Source organism: Periophthalmus magnuspinnatus, chromosome 16 (assembly GCF_009829125.3).
Source record: "Periophthalmus magnuspinnatus isolate fPerMag1 chromosome 16, fPerMag1.2.pri, whole genome shotgun sequence".
Taxonomy (NCBI): Eukaryota; Metazoa; Chordata; class Actinopteri; order Gobiiformes; family Gobiidae; genus Periophthalmus; species Periophthalmus magnuspinnatus.
Genome location: NC_047141.1, coordinates 2,372,289 through 2,383,760, shown reverse-complemented (window position 1 = coordinate 2,383,760; position 11,472 = coordinate 2,372,289). Strand labels below are relative to the sequence as shown.

The 11,472-nt window shown below is 42.2% G+C and overlaps 1 protein-coding gene across 1 annotated transcript; it reads left to right on the top strand.

The window, feature by feature from the left end:
- Window positions 1-853: 853 nt before the first annotated feature.
- LOC129456915 (oocyte zinc finger protein XlCOF22-like) lies at window positions 854-10,550 on the top strand. Its single transcript, XM_055227951.1, has 3 exons — window positions 854-1,187; window positions 5,153-5,650; window positions 7,546-10,550. Exons 1-3 carry the CDS (start codon window positions 963-965, stop codon window positions 8,689-8,691), a joined length of 1,869 nt encoding a protein of 622 aa, XP_055083926.1. The 5' UTR covers window positions 854-962; the 3' UTR covers window positions 8,692-10,550.
- Window positions 10,551-11,472: the final 922 nt, after the last annotated feature.

Here is an 11,472-nt window from a genome sequence, read left to right as displayed (position 1 = left end):
CAAACAAGTAGGCCCCTTTCTTCACCCGAGTGTCCAAGACACGCAGCTTGTGCCCCATGGGGAAAAGGCCCGGCCAACAGGTGCTCGCTGCCAAGCACCCACCCCAGGCCCCACCCAGGCTCCAGGCACAGATAACACTAATCCGAGCGATGTAACTGGCCTCGTTCTTACACTCATCATGGGGGCTTCTGAATCGCTCTTGGTCTGACCCATCCCCCCTCCACGTGCACAAAGCCCCCGACAACATAGCTCCCAGGATCATCCGGGTGCTCTAACCCCTCCACCACGTTAAGGTGGCAGTTCAAGGAGGGGCTTATTAAATGTACTTCTGGATATGTTTTACAACAAAAAATATATTGTTCCATCAAATAAAAGTCTGCACACATTACCTAGCTTAAAATATAACAGGAGTTAATAACAGGAGCTAGCAGTAGATAATGTTGTAAATGTACCAAAATATTCTTGAAATTTGACCCCAAGTATTATGCAAATAATAATAATAAAAAAAAAATAAAAATAAAAAATTACAACATATAGCAAAGTTGAACTTTCAAGGCTGAAAACGGAGTGTATTCTGTGACTATGAGCCGACCATACTACATGTGACATACCACATGTGACAGAAAACAAACCTAAAAGCGTCCACTAGAGGGCAGTAATCGACATTAACATACACAAATATTTTCAGAGTGAACATTAAATGTGTTACAGTACAATCATGTTAAAACGAGATACTGATTTTTTTTTTTTAAGTCCAGGTTTGACAGTTCTACGCCGCCGTATGTAACGAATACACCTAGACACGTGTTCACGAGCTCAGTGAGTATTTTAGGAGTGTAACAGCCTGACCAGTGGGGGCAGCAGTGCACTAACCGTGTCTACTCTGCTGCACAAAAAGCAGGAAGCAGACAGAGCCCCGTGTGCGGTTAGCTCGGAGCTAAAGCTAAAAACACTTTGTTAAAATGTCCAAAGGCCAAACGCTGAGAGCTTTGGTGAATGAGCGGCTGACTGCGGCTGCTGAAGAGATCTTTACGCTGTTTGAAAGAACGATAGCGGAGTATGAGGAGGAACTGTGTCGCTCCAAAGAGGAGAACCAGAGGAACCAGGACACTCCACAGACTCCACGGATTAAAGAGGAGCCAGAGGAGCAGAGCGTCAAACAGGAGGAAGACACGCTCCCAGCACAGGTGAGCTTTATCCACAGTGTTGTCTAGGATGAAGTTGCGTGAAGCGGACCACATAAGGTTGGAAGGCACAGCTTGTGTTTCAATATTTCATTTATAAAAGGAGCCTGTATGCTTCCTTTCTTAGCTCCTTTAACATGGGAACTTTGGGAGCCCAAACCAGCGCTAAGGACCTATGAGGCATCCCGCAGGTTTCCGAACACGGCCGATCTCTGCACGAAGAGTCTGTAACACTGTAAAAGTTGAATTGGCTCCGACATTGTAAAAAAACATGTGTCGGACAAAGCAAACTTTAATAAGAGTGAAAATATAAAAGCTTTAGGGCCATCACAGGGTTTGGTGGAGTACTGTGATTCTGGAGAATAGTTAAAGGGCCCGTATTAGGCTATTCTCTCATCTATGTTATAATGTGGTTTCCTCATCACAAACATATTTAGGCTGAGAACCAGGACGCTGGAGGGACTATGTCTCTCGGCTGGCCTGGGAACGCCTTGGGGTCCCACCAGGTGGTGGCGCACTGAGAACGGGTGCTCCGTGCTTAAACGTGGGGCAGAATGCATCACATACACATACATGCCTTGTGACCAGTGTCAAGAGATACATTTGCATTCAGTAGGGAAATTGAAGTTGTTCACTCTCCATACGGGCCCTGAAGGCACCACATGAATTAAACCAATGAGCCAAGTCAGGCTTAGGTCACATCAAAAACACATCATTGTTTATGTGAGGAGGAAAAGTAGACTACATGAAAGTGTCCTATATGAGATGTAAAGACGCAACCTGGCCTGTAATTAATATCTATACAATATAAAATCTATATAATGTACATACACACTACTACATCAGGGCTGAGAAAGTTAAAGATCCTCTCTTTGTCACTATATTCCTTTATATGAAATTCTGGCTGCACACTCTTGTACCTTTTGGTGGGAGTAAAGTTGTCCATCTGGATTTGATCTAGTCACTGCCTGTGCACCAGTGTTGGGCATCTTACTTCAAAAATGTTATTAGTTATAGTTACAAGTTACTTCTCCCAAAAAGTAACTGAGTTACTCCACGTTACTTATTATGTTAAAACAATAAAAACACAACAGATGTGAACCTTTAACATTGATTTTACTTTAACAGATTGCAATTATTTTGCATTTGTTTCCAAGTAAATTATGGAATTTATCAAAAATTAAAAAATATATAAAACATTTCATTTGAAGTGCAAATAGATCAACATGTCACACAATTTCAACTTCAAGTATTTTGTTCATTAAAATAAACAGTAACAATAAAGTGCTTTCAGTATAATACTGAAGATTCATTACCATGTTTTGCAAAACTAAGGCATTCAAATGTAAACCATGTAAAATAATACAAAACCTTTAACCTTCTCTGGCCACGCACTGTGATTCTCTGTCCAGTATTCAAATATTAATCACCTCTGATCTGAGCCTGTTCCTCTTTGGAGAGAACACAGTCACGTTTCTGATCAAAACACAACTCGGACCTAATCCGCTGTGAATGCACGTGTGGACAGGACATCATTTCCCATCATGCATTACGCGTTTGTAGTCCATGCAGGCGGCCGCAGGCGGTGGAGAGCTGCTGCGCTCAAAAACTTCCCGTTACCAGCGCACAAGTTACGTCAGAGCAAGTCGGTGGCATCCTGGACACAAAACTAACTGGCATGCACCGCGCACCGATCGACGGCGTCGTATCTGCGCCCACCTCATCTCAAACAAACCTTTTATCTCTGAGACTCTGATGAAGAGCAGAGTGAAATCAATTAAAAGTAATGCGCCACATTTTATTGTCAGTAACGGTAACGGCATTACGACGCTGGGAAAAGTAATTAGTTAGATTACTCCGTTACTGAAAAAGTAACGCAGTTAGTAACGCTGTTATAGTTTAACGCCGTTACTCCCAACACTGCTGTGCACTGTGTCATACATAATTACAATTAACGACCAATTTCAAATCTGCCGTTTCTAGGCAAAGTCCTTGAAAAAGTTGCTTACCAACAGCTTATTAACTTTCTCCAAATGAACAACTTCTTTGATGTTTTCCAGTCTGGTTTTAGATCCCACCACAGCACTGAGACTGCTCTTCTCAAGGTGACAAATGACATCCGCTTGAACACTGATTCAGGCAAAGTCTCAGTCTTGATCCTGTTAGATCTGAGCTCTGCCTTTTGACACTGTTGATCATGGGAACCTCCTACAGAGACTGGGTGGGCATCTCTGGTATGGCACTAAACTGGTTCAAGTCTTATCTAGAAAACAGGGAGCACTCTGTTGAAATTGGAAAATGTGTCTCAGATAAAATGTCCCTGACCTGTGGGGTGCCCCAGGGGTCAATCCTGGGACCCCTGTTGTTCAATCTCTACATGCTGCCGTTAGGCCAGTTAATACGCAGCAATAATGTGTCCTACCACAACTCTGCAGATGACACTCAGATCTATGTCTCACTGCAGCAGGTGAATATGGACCAGTGGATTCTCTCTGCCACTGCATCCAACAGATCAGTGTGTGGATGCAAAACAACTTTCTCCAGCTAAACTCAGACAAGACTCAAGTCATAGTCTTTGTGCCCACAGAGCCATAGAGAAAGTGTCAGCAGTCACCACCTGAACTAACAGCCACATCAAATCAGTAACATCTGCAGCTTTTTACCACCTAAAAAAACATTGCAAAAAGGTAAACTGTCAAAGCCAGACTTAGAGAGACTTATCCATGCATTTGTCTCCAGTAGGTTAGAACTACTGTAACGTCCTGCTCACTGGCCTCTCCAAATGAGCCTTAAGACAGAACAGTACATCCAGAACCAGGAAGTACGAGGACGTACGTCCTGTGCTCAGGTCTCTGCACTGGCTTCTTGTAGCTCAAATAATAGACTTTAAAGCAGCGCTGCTTGTGTATAAGTCTCTCCATGGCCTAGCACCAAAGTACATCTCTGAAATGTTAGTGCCATATGAACCATCTCAGACTCTGAGGACTTCAGGGACCGGCCTTCTACCGGTGCCTAGAGTCAGGACTACATGGGGAATCGGCGTTTCAGTTTTATGCAGCTAAAACCTGGAACAGTCTTCCTGAAGATGTGAGACAGGCCTCTACTTTGACAATGTTTAAATCCAAGCTCCAAACTGTTCTGTTTAGCTGTGCATACGACTGAAAGGGTTTTATTCTGCACTCTTCTTTTTTAATGTTAATTTTATGATTATTTGTGATTATTTATGTTTTGATTTGATTTATTAGATTTTAATGTCTTTCTTATTCTGTAAAGCACTTTGAATTACTTTGTATGAATTGTGCTATACTAATAAACTTGCCTTGCCTTGACTAAAATGGAAACTAATGTTTAAATTGTAGAGGGATGACACAAAGAGGCACACAGCAGTGTAGAGCTCAAACAGGCCCCAAGGCCTGTCACATCCTTAACTCTAAACAGACTCATTTCCTCTAATAATGTCACTGCAGTCTCTTCACAGACCTGCTCGCTCTAACACCTGTAAAGAGAGTAAAGCAGAACCATGTTTAAGTTTGAACACGCACAGACAGGCTGTTTGCCAGGGAGTCGTGCACATGTGACAATTATGTGTCTTTCCCTTAAGATTGTGCTGGATGCACAAATATACAAACAAATATGCTCACCACAATGTTGATAAATGAGGGCCCCCACAGGCACAATACAACTAAACACTGTACAATTTGGCTCAGAAAATATTCAAATAGAGCTGTTAGAGCATTATCTAATACACAGAATATGTGTTAAGGGCCAGTTGGTGACTTGATGTCCTCTGGTCAGGGCGATCCTTCATCTGGAGATTGATGAATGTATAACAATATTTCTAACAAACCTCAGCCAAGAAAATGACAGAAACATTTAGCACATTTCTGATTGAAATCAATACATATTCTGATTGTTGTTTTCAGTCAAAATATGAATATTAATATTTGTGTGTTTGTTCCCCACCCCAGCTCCCAGTGGGCGTCCCAGAGTGCAGTGCTGTCCGTGTGAAGACAGAAGAATCCTCACTGCTTCAGCATAGACAAACTGAGCACAGAGAGGAAACACAGGGAGAGGACATCAGCACAGAGCCACATTTACACTCAGAGACTGAGGGACACATGGAGCACTCCTCTGACACTGACAATGATGAAGACTGGAGAGCTCTATTCAGTTGTTCTTCTGCACAGATGGAGACAGAGGCTGATGGAGACCACTGCAACCAAGTCCAGAAAGGCCAAACGCTGAGAGCTTTGGTGAATGAGCGGCTGACTGCAGCTGCTGAAGAGATCTTTGCGCTGTTTGAAAGAACGACAGCAGAGTATGAGGAGGAACTGTGTCGCTCCAAAGAGGAGAACCAGAGGAACCAGGACACTCCACAGACTCCACGGATTAAAGAGGAGCCAGAGGAGCCAGAGGAGCCAGAGGAGCAGAGCGTCAAACAGGAGGAAGACACGCTCCCAGCACAGGTGAGTTTTATCCACATGATTGTCTGGGATGAACTTAGGTGAAACAGATCTCCTAAGATTGGCGGGCACAGCTTCTGTTTCAATATTTAATTTCATATATTTATTTATTAGGACCATGTACAATTAGATGGCGCATAAAACAGAGGCTTGTACCACCAGACTGGAACAGTGAGAGATGCATTGTAATATCGGCCACCAATAAGTCCATCCATTTCTTTCGCTTATCCGGGGTCGGGTCGCGGGGGCAGCTGTCTAAGCAGGGACTCTCAGACTTCCCCCACCCCAGACATGTTCTCCATCTTCTCTGGTGGGACCCCAAGGCATTCCCAGGCCAGCCCAGAGACATAGTCCCTCCAGCATGTCTTGAGTCTTCCCCAGGGCCTCCTCCCGGTTGGACATGCCCAGAACACCTCCCTAGGGAGGCCCTGCAGGTGGTGGGTCCACAGGAGGATGCCCCACGCCACTTCTTCGGGCTGAGCTTGGCCAGGCCACCGATAAGTATCAGCAGATAATGAGAATTATGACATCATACAATAATTCAGATAATAAACATTGTCACTGATAATTAGAAGCTCAAAATGCAGATTCAGCTTCTTTTCCTTTGAGGTTTTGTTGCTCAGAGCACTCACTCTCAGCCCTGGCTCCGCCTCGTACTTCAGCCGCAAAGACAGAGTAGTCTCGGGTCAGACACAGAGGAGAGACATCAGCCTATTTCAATTTAATGGTTGTTTCCAATAAACTGACTCATATTTTACTGTTGTTGTTGTGCGGTGCATGCCTACATGTACGCATGTAGGCATGCACCGCATACATGTACCCGGCAATCTATACAATTTTTTACTGTTAATATGTAAATATGTATATATGTATGAGTGTTTTAGGACCTGAGGGCGCTCTGTAAATTCCAGTGTCTTGGTCGTTTCTGAGCGGCAGGAGATGACTGACACATCTGGACTGAACTGGCTTTAAACTAAACTAAATTAACTTATTTATTAGAACACTACAGCACTTTAAAATGACTGGAAGCACTTCAGTCACATACGAACTTTATAAATAGGCACTTTAGACCATATGGAGTGTGAATTTTTTGTGATCTGTGGAGTTGTTTGATTGTTGTTTGTGTTGTCCTGTCTCTTGTCCCATTTTAGATGTTGAGGGACTGCGAATGAAAATTAACTGTGCAGCTAACTTCGGAACATTTACACGTGTATTTTTTACTGGTGTTTATTAATGTGCATTATCCCTTTTAAATAAATGAATAAAATAAATAAATAAACACACAGCTCGAGGTCAGAAGCAGAGAGAAGAGGACACATGTTTACATATACAAGCTTTTACGTTTTGAGGAAATATATTTCAGCCAAACTGACACAAGAGTGGGGACACAGGCTGCTGCTTTAGATCTTAGAACTATCTCTCGTCTTCACCCTTCTCTCACTCCTCACACTGCTCCTATTTTTGTCTACAGTCTTGTCACCTCCTGGATTGACTATTGTAACTCTCCTCTTTGGTCTCCCTCACATATCCGTCTAGAAACTGCAGCTCCTTCAAAATTGTGCAGTTTGGATCAGCACCGGGAAACCACCATTCACCAAATCTCCTCCAACAACTTCACTGGTTTCACATAAAACAAAGAATCAGCTTCAAAATTCTCACTCCTCTCTGCTGCTCCTCTCTCCAGCTCTCTCTATCCCTCTCCTCTCTCCTCCTCTTCTCTGCCCCTTTCTCTGCTCCTCCTCTCTTCTCCTCTCCCCAGGTCTCTGTTCCCTTTCCTCTTCTCTGCTCCTTCTTGGGTGTTTTAAAAGGCACTTATAAATAAAATATACATATATATTTTTTTTTTGTTAAAGTTAAAATATGAATATTAATATTTTTGTGTTTGTTCTCCACCCCAGCTCCCAGTGGGCATCCCAGAGTCCAGTGCTGTCTGTGTGAAGACAGAAGAGTCCTCAATGCTTCAACATAGACAAACTGAGCACAGAGAGGAAACACAGGGAGAGGACATCAGCACAGAGCCACATTTACACTCAGAGACTGAGGGACACATGGAGCACTCCTCTGACACTGACAATGATGAAGACTGGAGAGCTCCATTCAGCTGTTCATCTGCACAGATGGAGACAGAGGCTGATGGAGACCACTGCAACCAAGTCCAGATCAGAGCCAGAAGCACCGCTACACCAAACTCAGGTCTATCCCCCAAATGCAAGTCTGCACCAAAGACCAGTCCCACTGTGAAGTATAGAGGCATGTCAAGAAAAGTCAAAACAGCTCACAAGAAACACCAGTGCTCTGTGTGTAAGAAGAGGTTTAAGACTGTGTGGAAATTACAAAGTCACATTAGAGTTCACACCGGCGAGAGACCATTCAGCTGTTTAATTTGTGAGAAAACATTTACTACAAAGGCCAGTCGAGATGTACATGTAAAGGCACATGCTGGTGAACGGCCTTACAGCTGTTCAACATGTGAGAAAACATTTACCCACAGAAACAGTTTAGATTACCATGAAAAGACGCATACAGGGGATAAACCATTCAGCTGTTCAGTATGTGAGAAGACATTTACCATAAAGTGTAATCTAGAGGCACATATGAGAATACACACAGGAGAGAGACCATTCAGCTGTTCAACATGTGAGAAGACATTTTCTCAAAAGGCTCATGTACGCGAACATGTAAAGATACACACTGGTGAACGACCTTATAGCTGTTCAACATGTGAGAAAACATTTACCCAAAAATTTCGACTAGATGCACATATGAGAGTACACACAGGAGAGAGACCATTTAGCTGTTCAACATGTGAGAAAACATTTACTATAAAGTGTAGTCTAGAGGCACACATGAGAACACACACAGGAGATAAACCATTCAGCTGCACAACATGTGAGAAGACATTTTCTCACAGAGCCAATCTACGTAAACACGAGAGAACGCACACTGGTGAGAAACCTTACAGTTGTTCCATTTGTGATAAAGGGTTTTCACAAAGCTCTAATTTGAAGAAACACATGAAAACTCACAGAACAGAAAGCGACTGAAGGCTAATTGGTTTTGTTCATGAGATGTTTAAAAGAGCCTACAATTCTATGTTGGAGTCTGTTGCTTCATTAGGGCCGAGCACAAATGTACAAGGAGGGCGAGTCAGCTTTTCTCTGGCTAACATTTGTATCTTACTATCCTCAGTACATATATCAGCCAGAGAAAGGAAATGGTTTGAGAGGGAAGTTAAAGAAGCAATTGTTGTTAGGAAAGAGAATCCTTCCTTGATCAGGAATGGGGGTCCTCACACATTGTTGTGGAATTTCTAATAAAAACCTTATAAGATATAAAAATCAAGAGAGACCATGTCTTGAGTCAAAAAGTCAGATTTATTGAATCAATTGTGCACAATTGTCAAAGAGATGTTGCCCCTAATAGTGTCGTCTTGCTCTCAGCTGACAAATGAACATGCATACAGTGTATTTATACCATCAAAAATCTAGTCCAGGGATCGGAAACCCGTGGCTCTTTCATCCTTATACTGCGGCTCTGTGTGGTTTGGGAAAATACATTTTAAGTATTTAATTTAAATATACTTTATTTGTGTTAGTTCTTTTCTATTGTAGTTTAAATTGGAAGATTATTGTGATCTTGATCTTGATCAGACACAGCTCACGGTCCTGCATAAAGACACAGCTCCAATTTTCAGACCCTGTGCAGAGGGTCAGGAGCAGGAGGATCTTCTCCGACGTAACTTTGCCCGTCCCTCATGACACTAATAAGCCCGTCTGTAGATATATAATGAAAATCCTGAGAGTAAATCACCACAGAAATCCAGTTAATATAATGGTGAGTATATTACATCTGTGCTAGATCTGCTCTTGTCTCCGCAATGATGTATCACATATAACACATCAGACACGTTGCCGAGCGAGTGAAAATGAGCCAAAAACAAAAGTCTTTGGAGAAATTGTTTGCAGAGGAGAAAAGGTCAACTAAGGAGCCAGAAGAGGAGCCTACAACCTCCAAGAAAAGGAAAACTAAATTTAACAGACAATACCAGGAGTCCTACTTAAATATGGGTTTGTTGCTACAGGGGACTCTCACGTGCCGAGTCCGCTCTGTGTAATATGCGGGAAAAGCAAATGAGGCAATGAAACCTTTAAAACGGCTTCAGCACATGGAGGCTAAATTCCCTGGATTAAAAGATAAGCCTTTAGAGTTTTTGGAAAGAAATTGCGGAGCAGACTGGACATAAGAAACACAAAGGGGGAGTCATTGTCTACTATCACTCCTCGATGGGACCACCTCATCGCAAAGAAATAAGCGTAGGGTCCCACTGATTCAGCAGTAGAGTGAGTTGTATTTTTATGCACTTAACGTATTTTTGCCATATTTATCTGCCACACGTAGAAGGCTGGTCTGTGGAAATAAAACCTACATTATTCCGGTCCATGATGCAAAAAAGGTTGGGGGCCCCTGTCATAAGCACACTCTAGTTGTTTACACAAAGCATAAAGGTAAAACAACAATATACACAGTGTTATCTTCATTTTAGATGTCAAAAAATATTTGTGGCTCCCAGTGTTTTGTTTTTTTTCCGTGGAAACCGGGCTCTTTGGGTGTTAAAAGTTGCCGACCCCTGGTCTAGTCAAAGTGGCTCAAGTCTGGTCGACACCACCTCGTAGGCAACAGACAAGAGATACACCCGTGTAATAACAGATAGTATCACAAAGGTGAGATCAAAGAAATCCATCAAAAAACTAAAGTTTTAGGATAAAGAATGCCATAACAACATACATTTTCTCCTATTTATAACTCCATCCTCAGACCCAAAGCAAACAAAGGAAACAAAAAGAACAATGGCGTGAGGCAGTAGACTCATTTAGGCTGAATGGTTATGCTAAGTAGGTCTCAGGCTCAGTTCATACATAGTGTAGCTCAATAGACCTAGCCTACAAACAGAAACTATAAACGATAGGTGTTTTTGGCTTCAGTGTCGTTGGCTCCTCCCTTCACTCAGATATAAGGCAGTGTCCACCAGCAATCTGACTAGAACTGAAGAAGTGCCTTGGATGAGCAGCCAAACGTCTTCACTAGTGACGGATAGATGAGGCCTCGTGAAGCGTTTTGGCACATTCCCCAAACTGTATCGATACTGTGCTGGTGTAGTGTTGCTCTATACTGACACCTTTTGGATCATACGGTGTACATCATTACAGGCAACTTAGTTGAGATTCGCAGACACACTGATTCAATGACCTAGTCATACTTGTATACAGAATATTATTTAAGTCATTGTATTTCCTGTGGTATTATTTTATATCTTATGTGAAAATTAAAGTGAAAATGTGAATGTAATTTACCAATTTAAATGTCATTGACTCAGGGAGATTTTTTTTTTTAATAAAAAAAAAAAAGTCAGTTGATTGCGGGGGTTTTTTCACTCTATTTCCCCAGCTTTTGAAAATACACGCTCACAGGGCACAGATGAAGCTGGAGTACATAAAAACTGCAAAGAGGCTTGATGTTCTAAAATAATAAAACACATATTAATATAGCAACCATGAGGAAGCTGTTCAGTGTCTGTATACCAGTGCTCATTCTGGGTGTACTTGTCTGTAAAACATCAGCATTGAGGAGGTGCTTTTATTGATCTAGGACAGCTCTATTGAACAGATGTGGCATTTAACCTGCATTTTATTTATTTATTTTTTTAATTCTGATAAATCAAGTGATCCCGCACAGCAGAATTTTATCTTTTTCTTTCGAGATACATTTTGTTGATGTAGAAGGGGATGGATTTTTTAAATCTGTGGAAGGGTAATTTTCTTCTTTTA

Bases quoted from the DNA above. Each gene is read 5' to 3' on its own strand.
- LOC129456915 (XM_055227951.1), top strand. From the start codon at position 963: ATGTCCAAAGGCCAAACGCTGAGAGCTTTGGTGAATGAGCGGCTGACT. The intron at 1,188-5,152 runs GTGAGCTTTATC...TCCCCACCCCAG, and splicing joins AAGACACGCTCCCAGCACAG to CTCCCAGTGGGCGTCCCAGA. The intron at 5,651-7,545 runs GTGAGTTTTATC...TCTCCACCCCAG, and splicing joins AAGACACGCTCCCAGCACAG to CTCCCAGTGGGCATCCCAGA.